This window comes from Etheostoma spectabile, chromosome 4 (assembly GCF_008692095.1).
Source record: "Etheostoma spectabile isolate EspeVRDwgs_2016 chromosome 4, UIUC_Espe_1.0, whole genome shotgun sequence".
Lineage (NCBI taxonomy): Eukaryota > Metazoa > Chordata > Actinopteri > Perciformes > Percidae > Etheostoma > Etheostoma spectabile.
The window spans coordinates 15,032,363-15,049,225 of record NC_045736.1 but is presented as its reverse complement, the minus strand read 5'-3'; the positions used below and the strand labels follow the sequence as shown (position 1 = coordinate 15,049,225).

General features: G+C 39.4%; 1 protein-coding gene across 2 annotated transcripts in view; it reads right to left on the bottom strand.

Annotated features, from left to right (window-relative positions):
* Positions 1 to 118: 118 nt before the first annotated feature.
* trim62.1 (tripartite motif containing 62, tandem duplicate 1) overlaps positions 119 to 16,863 on the bottom strand; it is a 40,006-nt gene continuing 23,261 nt past the window's right edge. Inside the window, exons 3-6 of one of the 2 annotated variants that reach the window (XM_032514768.1) lie at positions 10,052 to 10,147; positions 5,125 to 5,486; positions 4,000 to 4,115; positions 119 to 836 (exon numbers count right to left, since the gene is read on the bottom strand). In XM_032514768.1, coding sequence (XP_032370659.1) covers positions 286 to 836; positions 4,000 to 4,115; positions 5,125 to 5,486; positions 10,052 to 10,147 — 1,125 coding nt within the window. In that variant the 3' untranslated portion in view covers positions 119 to 285. The remainder of the gene's footprint in view (positions 837 to 3,999; positions 4,116 to 5,124; positions 5,487 to 10,051; positions 10,148 to 16,863) is intronic. The other variant, XM_032514769.1, reaches the window with a different exon arrangement.

The window sequence follows — 16,863 nt, the reverse complement described above, 5'->3', positions numbered from 1 at the left end:
CAACAATAACAGCTCAGGTCTTAAAGCAACACTATATAACTTTTCACTCTTCGGTCCCCCTACGGGTTGTCTCATTGGAACAACTCAGGACAGAAGAGGAAAAAAGTTACAGTGTTGCTTTAAGAGCAACATCAATCACAAGTCTTAACTGAACTAAAATAAATGACATTTCAAAACACCTTATTAAACATTTTTAAACTCATTTCTTATCACATCTTTTCAAAACCTACACAAGTCCTGTGCATTATCTGTCAGGACAATCACGACCACAGATGTGTGCAGCTCTTAAAGGCGTACAGTGTTGATTCGCAGCGGCTGCACGTTCTTGCCGTTGGCGTGGCTCTGGCCAGGGCTGAAATAGGGGAAGACCTTGGCGGGGAATTTCTCCCGGTAGGTGTAGAGCCAGGACATGTCGTCGGCATTGTAGAAGATGAGCAGGCCTTTGTGGTAGTCCAGATACACCCCCACCTTCTCCAACTTGCTCTTTACATTGAGGCGGGTCCACGGCTCGGTGCAGGCGCTATACTGGTTGCCGTCGTGCATAACGATGCAGTAGAAGCCGCGGCTGGGCTGGATTTGGATGCTGCCCTTGCGGCTTACTGTCTCATGGGCCACACCGATCATCCACTGGGTCTTCTCCGACACCATCACCTCCCAGTAATGGACGCCCGACAAAAAGCCATCTGCGCCCAGAACAGACACCTCCACGTCAAAGCGGCGCGGGGAGTCCTGCAGGGGCTGCGGATGAAGGTTCCCGTAGGCCACTATGGTACAATCGTCTGAGAGGATCAGTCTTTGATGTGCTGTGATGGGGTCGAGGGTCAATGCTGCTGGCACTGGGGAAGACGAGAAAAGGGAAGAGACAGTTTTAGCACAAAGAGTCCGCATTTATCTCACTTTTAGATTTAACACTGGACAGAAAACAGCCGAGACACACAGGCCAGTCATCAGTATAAGAAAGTAGGAAAAGACAAAACAAATCATCAACATGTTATGCCTTAGCTTTGAACATTTCTGTTAGCTTCTGTGTATTATCCAGAGTAAAGACATTGTCAATGAAAATAGACGCTGCTGAATTCCATAGAAACTCCATTTCCTTCCATTGTTTTGTAGTGGTGGCATACTTGGACACCTAAAACCAAAATTATCTCAATGCCAACATACCACTAAAATAAAGGTTTTTTTTGGTTGTTATTTGGATGAATCAACACTTTGAGACCAACAACCCAGTAGAGACATCATTAGTACTGCCAGAGTTAAAAGAGGTGATTAAGCCATGCCCTGTGGTAAGTGATGACTGATGGCTTGTGTATTATACTGTGAATCAACTGCTTAATTCTTATTTCAGGAGAATGAGCAATGAGTGTGGCTGCGAGTACACGCAATAGATTTTATTATGAGATGTTATTACCTTTATGCATAAAGTAGAATTTTCAAAGTCCCCTCTAGAGTCTGATATGGTAGCTCAAGCTGAGCAATATCAGACCACAGGAAGAATACAAATAATACAGGGAAGCACAAATGACAGTGTAGGAGGCTCTTTCACTGTGCAGTTTTGTGGTTTCAGGGAGGGAGAATTTGCACCCATCTCTGCTTTTAAGGGAACCCTATCTGGCTGAACAATAACAGGTTCTTCTCTTTGCTCAGTTCCTCTATCTTCTCTATCTTCCTCTTTTTATCAACTGGGATAAATGGAGGTGAAATGTTTGGCGCCCGGCCAGCGGACAGGACAATGCCTTCTCCAGTCAATGACATCTCCAGTGTTTGTTACAATCAAGTCATTAAAATTTCATAACCTAAGTGCCTCTTTGTGTCATACAGCGAAACCTGCAAGTGTACACACATCAACGAAGAAAGCCATTTTTCTTGCTGAACATGAGGAGGGTGAAAAAAGCACAGCGCCTGGTAGTTATTCCGGCTAACCCATCAGTGACAGCGAGGGATGAGGGACGATGGGAAGAATGTCTTTATTTCGTCTCTGGCAACCGCTGGTGATGGATTGTAACCAATTGTTCCATTTGGCAGCCAGTCGAGGGAGGCAAAACAACTGCCTGGCCTCCCTTCGGTGACAGCGGGCTAAATTGGGAGATTCGATTGAGGGAGTAAAAAATTCCTCAGCACATTATTTTAAATAATCTCCTATGAGTGAGTGATGGCTGTAGGGCAGAGGGAGAAGAGCTCCTCTTGGCACTGTCAAACACAGAGGGACATTGCCGTCCTCTGTGTCGACTACCATTTTTCATCTGAGGAAAAAAAAAATGCACAAAGCATCCCAGCAATCCTAATTCAGGGCTGGATCAGTTCCTGCACTCCGTGTTTCTGTGTCAAACATTCAGCTACTGAAGGAAATTAAGACAGTCAACCGGTTTTTAAAGCAACAGTTACACGTTTCGGAAAATATGGTTTATTTGCTCTCCTGCTGAGAGTTGATTAAAAGACTGATACTACTCTCCCATCTGTCGGTTATTTTAAACATAATTCTAAATCTAGCTAGACGATGGTTATCTTTGCTTAGCAGGAAGACTGAAAACATTGGAGAGCAGCAAAGTATGGCTTCGTCCAAAAGTAACAAAATCCTCCTACCAGCATCTCTAAAGCTTCCTAAAGAAACAACTATTTGTGGTTTTACATTGGCACTCGTTCAAGGAATACACTGGCTCATAATTGTGAATCATATCACAAAAAAAAACCAAAACAGGAGAGATTATGCTATGTCTTACACATGGCGCAAAGCAAACAGTCATTGCTAGTGTCAGACCAACGTTGTAATTTTCACACCCAGCGCCCACAAAGAAGCAAATGTACTTGCGCCCATCTGTGCAAACATGGGCGTGTCTTAAAATGAGGTGTGGTCAGGCGCATTGTTGGCGCATAGACATCAGAGAGCAACTGTGTGCCACTGACCAACAAAAACCTGTTCTAAAGTCAATGGCGCAGTATTTTTCTCCTATTAGAATGAAACATTATTCAGATAATAAGTGATGAACGAATTGCAGTTACATTTGCAGCCCTGTGGTTAATCCGCAGACAATTAACATTTTGATTAATAGCAGCTGTGGGTGGGAGAAATGTTCAAGTTTCAATATATACATTCATTAAAGTGAATTCAACTGACAAAACGTTTTGCATTTTGTGTTGACGAGTTACCCCTGTTCAAGACCTGCCCTACTTTGCCTCTGGTTGGCTAGAACTCTTTGGTTGGCCTCATACCATTGGTAGGGGGAACTACGATGGTGGTTATACCCAGTGCATCAAAAACAAATCCCATGTGGACTTTTTAATTTATTTATTTACTTTTTATTTTTTCTATGATAGTCATACGCCGGATATCCGTCACCACCCCAGGGTACTTGAAGCCCAAGGCAGAGAGTCTTGCTTTGTGCATGAGCGCATCCTTTTCCTCAGCAGAAAATCGCTCACTTCTCCAATTTCCCAAATCCGCGGTTTATATAGCATTGCACATGGTGCAGGCACATCTGGCTTTTAAAGGGAATGAGACATGACACTGATTGGTTGTATTCATGTTATGCACAAAAACACACCTATGATTATTTAAGAGAGTAAATACAACCCCTAAACCCATTGCCCCTTTACTTTGCATCAAGATAACGCGCTGTTAAACTAGCCAAAGTGGAGTTGGACAGGCCCTAAATGCACCAGCATCACACACTTAAGACCATGTGCTCTATAGACAGGTTTAAATTACATTAATGAGCTTTGAGATGCTGGTAGATGGATTTTGTTACCTTTGAACAGACTAGCCATTTCCCCTTTTCCAGCCTTTATACTTAGTTAAGCTAACCGCTGCTGTCTGTAGCTCTATATTTACCACACCGACATGAGATTGGAATCAATCTTCTGGTTTAACTCTCAGCATAAAAAGCAGATAAACATATTTGTTAAACCGTTCCTTTATCACCTGCAGTGCTTTCCACTAAATGACACGCTCTATATTTACTGAGCAGCATGTTTGCGTTACATCCATCCATGTTCACATACCTGGTGAGATGTCTTGGAAGAGAGACTTCCATATTGTGTACTGTAAGGGCCCCATGTACTTGGATGTCGGGAAGTCTTCATACGTCAGATTGGTCTCATGTATCTTCCCTTTAATCCTAGACAGAAAAAAAAAAACCCAGATCAATAACAGCCTAAATCCAATTTTCCACCTTCCCCCAAACAATACTGTCTGTTGTTCAACCCACAACATTGATTTTTCACATGCTTATTCTGGTTTGTGTCTTTGAAATATGCCATTATTGAAATTAAACAGCTGACAAACTGCTTCATAAATCTCCAACTATAGAGAACGTATCAGTGAGAGAAGTGGTTCAGCTCTAACACCATTACAGTATGATTCAATATGAACCTCCACATGAATCACTCAGTGCACTCCTACATGTAGTCCGACAGTTCAGACGAGATATTGACCGTGTTGTTTACCACGTTGAAATCCTGAAAATAACAGCGCAGTATGTCGAAAAGGAGACCTTGTGGAGAAACATCCCGTTATTTGTGGTGTATTGTCAGACAGTGAGGAATACAAATAAAATAATATTACAATGTTTCTGTAAGTACCACTCATGGTGTTTTCCAAAAGTACAATTTTTGAATGATAGAGTGTTTCTTTGCCAAAATGTGACTTGTTTCCTTGGTTCAAGCAAAGTGAAATGTACCTTGATCATACATGCTTGTCCATCATATTTACATACATTTACAATCTATTCTCAGACATGATATTATCCACCTCCAGTTTAGATGAAATAATACTTAAAAAAAACGTTAATATTGTACATTTAAAGATATATAATGTTTAATTCCAACACACTTGCAAGCTCTATTTTCAACCTCATTAATCAGCTCTAAAGCTATTAAACTCTTCAATTAAATCGTCCTCAAATACCCCTCTTCCAGATTAAACCCTACAGCTGGTTTATTCAGGCCTAATACACCATCTGTTCAGAGATTATCTGATGCGGTTGCTCAAATCTGTACTTTCTATAAAAATGTAAGCAACCTTATATTTCGGCTCAGCAGAACACCCATTTGGCATGTTGTAAGCTATTATTATAAAAACTGTAATGGCAAATATGTGGATGCAAGACTTCAAGAGTTGATAAAAACCTGATCCTTCTTGAAGATAATGTGTTTACAACCACATTTAGTTTCTTATCGGACTGCAGTGATGACACTGGGACTGCTTTAGCAAACTCAGAGCAGGTGAAGCACCTCTCAGATGTGACGGCTACTCCCTCCAGGAAGTCGTGTCGTTCCGTCTCATTAAGGCGCTCCTGCAGGATTTGGATGCCCTCCTTGACGTCGCGCAGCTGCTGGCTGTAGCGCTGGATCTTGTGCTCAATGTCGGCCAGCTTGCGGGCAGTGTCCATCTCAAGCTCTTCCAGCATGCTCTTCTGGCGCTCGCGTAGGAAGCGGTGAAGGCGCTCGAATGCGTCGCCGATGGTGGCGCGCAGACTCTTGGCTGAGGACTGGGAAAAAAAAGAGGCAAAAGAGTGTTTACACCCTCAGCCGGGCTATTTATAGCTGTCATCACCCAACTCTGAAATAGACGTAGTACTTTAGTTAGCTTGGTTTATTGAGTGTTTCAGTCGCAATAGCCTGATTCTTAAATAGACAAGAGTCAGCAATTCAAGGACTAGCAAAGTGCTCTAAATTGTGTTAATATTAAATTAACATTCATTCATTGATTCAGCTTGTACATGTATTGATGTTAAGTGGCTCTCTGAACAGTGTGTGTACAACCTTCCACTGAGAAAATAAAGTCTGCAAGACTACAAACCTGGTGGACTGGCAGAGAGGCGCAAACTATTACAGGCCGAAGCAAAGACTGGACTACATTCACACGTTTTGTTATAAGTTTCCCTGTGTCCAAACAGTCATCGTTTCACAGAAAAAGTTGAGCTTACGTTTTTACACAGATCAAATCAGATTTATCAATGAATCCCAGTGAAATTGATCAAAACAAGAATTTTATGTGAAACTAGTTTATTTTCTCTGTCAGGAATTTCAACCATTACTCTGATCTTTTCAGCATTTACAGTAGGATCTGTGATCTGAGGTTTAATTACACTCGAGTAAAATTCAATCAATCCCCTTCAAACAGCATGTTCCTCTCAGAGACTGGTGGCAGGTATTCTCGCTCTGCCTGTGGGAAACTTTTCAGACAACTATTTCTCTCCAGGCATGAGAGCTATGACATTAAGGTGGGCTGTATCCCCAGCCCTCCTACCTAGTTAAGAGTTGAAAACCAATAGTGAAAAGGAGGAAGAGGAGGAGGAGGGCTGCAGCAGTCCAGCTATCAGTCTCTCAGTGACACGTCTGCTGCTTTGACCCAGCAGGCCGTGATGGCACTAAGAGGGTGTCTGTAGCCCTTGGAGACAGGAGACTGGCTACCTTTCAGGGAAGCATGTGATTATGTGGCGAATCCCCGGTGGGAATGTGAATAGGACACAATGTCTATCCTTCAGACGGAGACCAAGCACCCACGAGCCTAGGACTCAAATTGCAGTGCAAGCAGGACACATTCAGTTTAAATGAGAGTCAGGCTGCTGCACTGATTCCTTCGCAGGAACTGAGACACAACGACATTACAGGGGAACTCCACTGATTTCACACATCAAAGTGTGTTTACAGGTACGCTTTGAGAATAGACAGAATTGTAGCCTATCTCCAGTATTTCCTTTAATATTCTTATTTAATTGTCCTCTTTTGTCTCACACACACACACACACACACACACACACACACACACACACACACACACACACACACACACACACACACACACACACACACACACACACACACACACACACACACACACACACACACACACACACACACACACACACACACACACACACACACACACACACAATGCGTTCTCTTTATTTTCATGACTATTTACATTGTAGATTTTCACTGAAGGCATCCAAACTATGAATGAACACATATTGAATTATGTCCTTAACAAAAAAGTGTTAAATAACTGAAAACATGTCTTATTTTCTAGGTTCTTCAAAGTAGCCACCCTTACCTCAAATCTGAATATTTAACAAAGGAAAAGTGAGTTTGGGCTTTCTCAGGAGAATATCTGTGTGCAGAATTATTATGCATTTAAATGAAAACTAAATTTTTTCCATCTCACTTGTTTATTTTAATTTAAGAATAAAATTTAAAATGTACAAATAAATAATACATTTCAATAAATATTCAGTGACCAATATAGCCACCCCACTTTTCAATAACGGTCATGAGCCTTCCATCCATGGAATCTGTTTCTTGATCTGTTAATGATCAACTTTTTGTGCAGCAGCAACCACAGCCTCCCAGATGCTGTTCAAAGAGGTGGATTGTCTTCCCTCACTTTAAATCATACGTCTAAGAAGGGCCCATAAGTTCTCAATGAAGTTGAGGACAGGTGAGGAAGGGGGCCATGTCATTATTCTGTCTTCCATAAGGTCTTTGCTGACTAGCCACGTAGTCGAGTACTTGGATGCATGTGATGGAGTATTGTCCTGCATAAAAATCATGGCCTTCTTGAAGGATATAGTTTTTTTTCTGTACCACAGCTTGAAGACAGTATCTTCTAAAAAAATGGCAGTAGTTTTGGGAGTTGATTTTAAGTCCATCTTAAAGTCAAAAAGGTCCAACTAGCTCATCCTTAATAATAGCAGCCCATACCAGTACCCCACCTCCATCGTGCTGGTGTCTGACTCAAAGTGGAGCTCTATATTTAGAGATCCAGCCAAGGGCCCATCCATCTGGTCCATCAAGAGACACTCTCATTTCATCTGTCCATAAAACCTTTGAAAAATCTATCTTCAGATATTTCTTGGCCTAGTCTTGACGTTTCAACTTATGAGTCATGTTAAGTGGTAGTCGGGTTTCAGCCTCTCTAACCTGGGCACCTGAGCACTGAACACCTTGTACTTCTTTTGGCCCATTTTGTCTGAGGTAAACAAGCTGCCTAATAATTATGCACACCTTGATATAGGGTGTTAGTCACTTTAGGCCTCACCTCCACTCATTAAACAGATTACCAGATAATGCTTAAATCAAATTAGCATTTAAGTTCATATGGCTTTGGAATGGAAAATATGCATGAAAATGACAACAAGGTCAAAATACTCACTTGCCTAATAATTGTGCACACAGTGCACACACACACACGTCTGACAATGTTATAGTGCAAAGCTAAATAGGTGGAGTACTCTTAACAGTTGGGTAAAAACACAGAAGAAAAAAATATTTGATGAAAATATGCAGGGAGACGTTTCATTCTAAGCTACCTAAACGCATCAATAAAGTCACAGTGTGGCTCTCTTCCAAGCAGAGCACTCAGTGCAAATGGATGTAAATCTAATGAGATCAGCTCATTCCCAATGAGGAGTGGGGGCGGCAAAAAAGCCTACATCTAGCAGTTAGAGTCAGTTGATGGACAGGCTAAAATGGACAGGGCCTGGCTCTCTCTGGCAAAAAGACAAGTGGTGCTGTGACGTCGGACAGCAGGTACAAAAACAGGAGAAAGAGAAATGTGCTCCCTAGATGCCAAACAACGCTGACGGCTGCGACATTGTCTCTGCTAAAGACCCTTCCCTGGTCAATAGCTTCAATGTCACTACAGGATAGAGAAGAGGTGTGTGTTGTGTGTGTGTGTGTGTGTGTGTGTGTGTGTGTGTGTGTGTGTGTGTGTGTGTGGTCGTATGTGTGTTTTTGTGTATGTGTGTGGAGGGTGAGGGACTGACATATTGAGTGGATGCTCATGGTTCGCGGATTAAAACAAGGTCACAAGGATCAAACAGCCGCTCAATAAACCAATTTTACGTGTCGGAATTTAACTGTCAGTCCAAATCAGTTTGGAAGAAAAGATGGATAATCAGTGACTGAAAGACTGCACACGTTTCTCTTTTTCCTGCTCGTTCAGGCTTGTTTTACTAAGTGAGTATTACTGTCACGTTTGGATGCTTGAGATGCAAACAAGGATGTCTTGTTGAATAAAGATGCGCACAGTCTGTTGTGTCTGATATTCAATGCTATTTGTTGGTATATAACTAATTACTTGTAAATCAAAATGTGAATTCTAAGCATGCTTTTGATGCATGATTACAATTTTGTGATTGTCTGCTGGTTAAATCATTTCGTTTAGATTGTTTTTTAAAAGTATTCTATGATATTAAAAGGACTGTTTTTGGATTTAAAACTGTCAGACAAAACAAGACATTTGAAGATGTCACCTTGGGCATTATTCCTTTTCTGACGTTTAATAGAGTAAATAATTAGCAGATGAATCAGTATTGAAAGTAATCTTTAGTTGCAGCCATAAAGATGTTTACTATCACTTTTAGTTTATTACTATTAATTTACTATCAAATAAGACAAAAAAAGCAGCATGTTCACAATTGAGAAGCTGGAACTTGGTGGTATTTGATATTTTTGCTTGAAAACATGGCATTTAATTGCTATTTAAAGTAGTTGCTGAGTCGATCTATTAATCAATTACACCACAGATTGTTTCAGGTTCACCTTTGTGACAATTAGTGCTGAAACAATTAGTCGGTCAATTGATCACTCTTATGTTGTGTATCCAACGAAAGTCTGGCTCAACTGATGTTCATGCTGGGATAACGTCTGACATCCGCCATCTCAAAACATCTAGTTTAAAGAAATACAAATCCCCTATCCCAGAATGGATAAACGGTGTAGCCAGACCGTACTCCATTGCTTACAAAGCACTGTGGAGAGAGGTCTGGCAATCCGAGACTAATCCTGCAGTAATGGCAAACAATCTCCTGGTTCCAGCTTGCAGAATGTAAAGATTTGCTGCTTTTATGTTTCATGTCATTGGAAACTGAATATAGTTTTCAATGTTCGGTGAGATAAAGCACGGCTTTACCTTAGGCTCTGGGAAACTGTTATGGCTAACACTATTTTCTGACATTTCTATAAACTACAGTATATAGATAATGAAAAAGATTTTTAGTTGCAGCCGTATGCAGCTGAATAATTGCTGCTGGTGCAAATGTTTCAATACCTTGGTCTCAGTAAGTTGTCTTTGCAGGAGCTGCAGGGCCTCGGTGTGTCCCTTCTCACTGTCCTGCAGGGTGGCCAGCTGCTCCTTCATCTCCCTCTGCAACACAACAAACATGTCAGTAACTAGTGATTGGAACTCAGTGAAACAGAACACGACAATTAAGCAATGTTGGAGGAGTTTATAAAATGCTGTATGACATTCCTTTCTATTTAAAATACTCCACTTCTTTTTTGGTCAAACATTGTCTCATAAACACTGTCAGTTTCAAGAAAATTATGCTAATATAGCTGGCAGACAGATATTTTTTCAATTCTATTTATTTTAATTGTATTATTTGTGCAACAGCTCTCTGTGCTCAGGTGTGAGGCAGCGAAGATTAAAGGCTCAGCTTCAAAACAAGCAAGGCAGATGGATAGCGAGATATGAAAGAGATAAAATGAAATCGCTGGAGATGTTGGGCTGTGTCAGAGAAAACTGGGTCTCATATCTAGTCAGGCACACGCTGGCAGAACCTGCATCACTCAGCCACCTCCAAGTCTCCCTGAGGCAGGAGAGGGGCTCTGCGGGAGCTGGCTGGGACGGCTGCTGTCACGAATGGTGCAGAGTTTTTGTGCAGGTCCCATGTGCCGACAACACTGGCACACTTTAGGTTTTAGGACAGAAGAGGTTCAGCGGATTCACTCCCTTAAGTAGAGATTTGTTTATAAGACTCAAGGTACAGGTCTGCACTTTGTTAATCGGTATATGGCTGATGTTTTCAAACTAAGAAAAAAATGGGGAATAAAATGGTTGAGAGTTTGTAATTCAGTGTCTCACTCAAACACTTTTGTTAATGGTAAATGTTGGCTTTTTGCGAGAATACTACATTATAGAGAATCAGCAATCATCCCCAGGTACGTTGTGGAATACTAACTTTTGTTACTACACTGAACATATACAAAAGACATGTCTAATCAAAATATGACACAAGGATACATTGCATCATTGACCTGGCATTGAAAATCAGACCTGACCCTTTTCAAACTGACATATCTGAGCCTAAACCACTGCAGTATTTAATGAGCTGGCATACTATAAAAAACTGAAAGTCTTTTTGGTGGTAAAATAGCATTTTTTAGGCCAGGAACCCATTAGGCAAAAGAGAGACCAAGTAGGTACCCCTACTTCATATGTATATTTTATAGTTTTTACAATTGAGTTAAACTGAGCCAAATAGATACAAAAAATTGGTTATTATTTATACATCATGTTTTAACATTAAAACACCCATATTATGCACATTTCAGGTTCATAACTGTATTTTGAGGTTGTACCAGAATAGGTTTACATGGTTTCATTTTCAAAAAACACCATATTTTTTTTATTGTACAGCACATTGCTGCAGATCCGGTTTGGGTCTCTGTTTTAGCTACAGAGTGAGACATCCCACTTCTTTACTATCCTTGTTGGGAGTCGCACAGACGTGGTAGCTAGGTAAGATCACATCAGCCTGAGAACTCTTTCTCCAACTTTGGTCAGTACAAGGCAGGATTAGCTGGGAGACTTCTTCTGAACAAGGGCGCACTTGTGGAATACCTGCGGACCAGGGACATGTAAGTAGTTCTTTTGTAGATTATGGTGAACTAGTGTGTCCTGTAGCAGTGTTTTGCTACTGAGAAAGAGCTAGCATGTTAATGCTAACATACTACGGTTAGCCACTTTGTCTTAGTTAGTGAAGTAGAAAGCCGTGCAGATTTTGACCAGCTCTCCCAGAGACTGAAGGCAGAGGACATTCATAAACCTGTATCGAACTCAAAATAGCATTGATAGTTTTTTTTTTTCGAAGTTTGTATGCCTGTGGAAGCATCAGAGACACAAAATAACACCGCAAATCCCTGAAAAAAAATTGTGTTTTTTTCCATAATTTGGCCACTTTAAACATGACACACATGCACCTTCAAGGTTGAATGCACTTACTGGAAGTCACTTTGGATAAAAGAGTCAGCTTAATGACATGTAATGTAAAGTAATGTAATACATGTGGTCGTGGAAGCCAAAGTTAATCCTTAAACTCAACTGTATGGCTACCAAAGTGACTACCGTACCTAAACCTTCTTTTTCCACAAACTGGCCAATTTATCTTTGCTATTAATATGTTGGATTCATATTAATGTATATTTTCAGACATTTTTAATTTTAAAATAAACTTTCAAAAAGATATTTTTCACATAATTTGGCAGCCCCCCTGCACTAACTCTGAGGACTGCCTAAGGGTCAAGGACCCACTGTTGAAGATCTCTGATCTAAAGGGTCTGGATTTCTGCTGATTATTAAAAATGGTGGGTTGACAACCTAAATTTTATGAAAGCAAAACAACAACTAAACATTAGGGGAAGAATGATGTTACATTGAAATTATACCTTTGTCAGTTTCCAAAAATGTAAATTAAAAAAAGAAGGGCCTAAAGTACGATTATGCACAACACAGAAACTGTGCATTGGAGAAAAGCCTTATACATAAAATGACAATATATGTGTTGCATAGCATCATTGCATTTGCTCTGGTTTAAGGGGAAACAGAAAATTTAAATAAAAAGGACACAACCTGGCACACTGCTCATTTCTTTCAAACCCCCCATTAAGCCACCCATGCAGCTGGTCTCTCCCCTCATGTAACCTGTGTGTCACACAGTGTCACCTCCCCTGACTGCAGCAAAAATCCATCAAATGGAACTGTCAGCTTAGCGGGGCTAATGTGCGACCATCACTCAGCTAGCGGGGTAAAATAAATGCCAGAATATATCTCTCACAGGAAAATGCATAATAGAAGGGAAAAAATGGTAAAAGCAGAGAGGAAAATAAAAGCCATGCATCAACTGTGTATTAGAAAAGCCTTGACCTCGATCATTAACTGCCAAATCAAAAAGAAGCAAATATGGGCTGTTGAAGATGAAGCATGTTTCCTCTCAAGGACAGAAACAGTGGAAAACAATGGTTGGTGCAGAGGGGGAGCGTGACTCTCCATGCTAATGATAGGAGTGCGGCAGGCTCAGCAGGCTCTCCGCCTCATCGCTACACGCTTGTCTGCAGCAGGTCAAAGGCCGCTCCCACACACTGAGAGAGACCAACACTGACAGACTGGCAGAGAAAACATGCTCCTCCACTCTTCTGCTGCACATTGTCTGATTGACTGATCAGAGAGGGGCAACTTTAACTGTGGCTGCCGTCACGGCAATAGACAGATGCAATAAGATGAACCCACACATTTCTGAAAATCCAAAATCATCTGCACAATGTTTCTTTCAATAAACTGAATTTTAGATTCAAGTTGTCTGGGAGTTTTGAATCAGCGTCGTCTGCATTGCAGTTTGTTTATTCTCTTTTAAATATATTTATTGTTTACTGTATGTACCTAATACACCCAGGCAAATTTGTTGAAAGTGCAAACTTGCTTAGTTTAATTCTGTAGCAAACAGGATATATCTACTTGGAATAGGACTTGTTGCTAAAATTATATAAACTTGGAGAATGTGTACTTAAGGTGACTTTAAGCAGGCAAAGGTATAAGGAGCAAAAATCAACCTTGAAGAAATTGTCTTCATCCAATTCAAGGCCCTAAACCTCCTTCATAACGTGCAATTACATAATCCTTAACCTTCCTGGAAGCAAAAATGATCCTTTTTGTATCCTACAGATGGGCATTTCCTGTGTTGACCTTTAAAGCAGAAACTGAGCATAAGCCACAGTTGTGTCCATTACTACACATGGAATTATATCTGAATTTGATTCACTAGCAATTCGAGGAAAAGTGAGCATGATTGCAAGCGAACCACAATTATGGGACAAAAATGAAAAAGACTCTTGATGTTCAGATTGTGTGTGCACACAGTGTGCAAGTGTGTGTTTTTATGATGTGTGTGGAGGAGCCTCTTTCCTGTCCATTGCATCTGGCCAACATAAGTCTGACATGACATTTCCCCAGGATGTCAAGTTGTGGTAAATGGGGGTCACGGCTGGGGATTTTGTTTTTGTGATCAAATGTTTTTTAATAAACAAACATAAACACACTTGAACAGCTGTTACAGGTAACAGAACATACATGTAATACCCCCCATAAATCTAAAATTAATTTCATTCTGCTGTCATTCCCTTATTCCACTTCCTGTCCCTTCAGGTTAGCAGTTCTGGTAGATATACAAGTAAAAAAATGGATGAAATAATCAACTATCAGTGCATGATTCTTTGTGCATGGGGCTTAAAATCCTTCAAACTTAACTTACAGCTGCGAGCCTGATTATATGCAGCAGCTCGTTCAGGATTGAAAGAGTGATATTGGCTTCAAACTGCCAGCCCTGATGAAGAGGGGAACAAAACAACATGCAGTGTCACAGCATGAATAATAAAAAGCCTACAGGAGCAGAACTCTCTCTTACACGCAGACAGGACTAGCTTCCTGTGATTTCATTTCCATGCACTGATGAAAGGAAAAAAATAAACAAATAGCAAAATACTTTTGCAACTCATCTCCTTACCGGAGGACATACAGAATGCAGAGCCAATGTGCTACTTAGACTTATAATTAAAGTGGGATATCTTTAATCTGTTTATCATTACAGTTGGGAATGCAAACCCCAGCAGAGCCAACAATAACTCAATGAACTGCAAGTGATTTTCACAAGGACAGTTTGGCATAACCTTCGTCGAGCGGAGGGTGTAATTCTGTCAGGTAGCAGACAGGGTGGGTAAATAGGACGTCAGCCAATAACAAAGCAGTGAACACAATGCAGCCGTTATAGTGAGGCAGTAAGGTTTATGGGCTTGTTGTAATTTAACATGGAGCGGGTCTGAAATATGCCGCCAATGCCCCGCCGACCCTTACAACTAGAATCAAATATTACAAGGGAAGCAACACACAAGAACTCCATTTTATCTGTATGTATATGTATTTATATCTGTAAGTATCTGTAGACAGTAATGGCCCAAATACATTTTCTACACACACCGTCTTTGTAGCGTGTAAAGAGTTCTCCCTATCTGTAGGCGAGAAGCAAAGCGTAGTCTTTATTTAATCTCTCCATTATTATTTGTTACAAAATACCTTGTACTTGTTATGTTTCTACCTACCTACTTACTTACGTATATTTATATATGTTATGATATATAATCGTAGGTCTGTGCGGTGATAATGCAGGATGACCAAACATTTTCAATCAATGAGTTACGTGTCAGTCCATATGACGTCATTCTTAAAGCTCATGGTTTGTTTGAATTAAGCCAATGTGAACATGAACTAAATGACAACAATGTCAATCAAAATCAATCTTTTTTTTGTGTATACGTGTAACATGTTCTAATATTTACTCCAGCTCCATGACATGTGGGAATTCTGTGATTCCTGGCTGCAGGAAGAAAAATAGTAAATTAATAAAAACATTAAGAGGAAAGATGAAACATCAACACACTCATTACTAGATTTAACTGAAGATGAAGATGGCACATGCAAGTAGAAAGGGAAAGAAGGAAAAAGAGGAGAGTGAGCCAAGATAAATAATCTGTCAGACCAAAAGTAAGTGGTATTCTACAAAGTGCTGCGTTTTCTAGTTGGGACACAGAAGCTAGGAGTAAAAATACACAAAGAAAACAAACAGTGCACCATGCAGGTTGCCCAATGAAACATTGAAAAAAACACGACAAGCAACTAGCCTGCGTGTTCCTGTCCTCGCAGTACAAGGACCTTCACAGCACTCAATGCCAAACCAAGTGCAGCATGAAGACACTGACACAGTGAATAGCAGTGTTCTGAGCTCTGTGTTCTGAGCTACAAAATTTAACTGAGTCATATTTTCTCTCTTCCCCCCCTTCATCTTAGACGCATGTTCCTAAAAAGGACATGAGTGGCCATTCAGTGCGGAATTAAAATGCACACCAAAGACTTCTTGGAAGCAAAACCCCTTGTGTAATCACCAACCCCTTTAAAAATATAGATATATATAATATATTAATAATAATAATATATGATATATTATATATATCTATATATAAAATAGATATATATACAACAACAAAAAAACACACACACACACAACACACACTATATATACACACATATATATATACACATACACATACATATACACATACACACATATATATACATATAACTACATATACAGTATTATATATAATAACACCCATACACACATATATATAACACATACACAATATATATACATATATATACCAAATATAACAAAACACAAATATATACATATATACACCCCACAAAATAACATAAAATTTTACACACATATCAAATATACGTATATACACACAATACATATATATATGTATATACACACATTTCATATATATAATATTAATCACACATATACATATATAATATACACACATATACATATAATTTTATATACACACATATATATAAAAATATATATACACACAATATACAAATATATGATATACACACATATAACACAAAATTATATACACCATAAAAATTTTACACAACATTATACAACATATACAATATATATAAAATAAAATCAATATATATATATACACACATTAATAAACATATAATATATATTATAAAACACACATTTCATATATATATATATAATATAACACACAGTTTCAATATATAATATATATATACACAACATAACAATATATTTAAAAATTATATACAACAATAACATTATATATTATCACACACATATACATATATATGTATATACACACATAACATATAATGTTATACACACATATACATATTTTATGTTAAAACACCAAAACATATATATAGTATATACA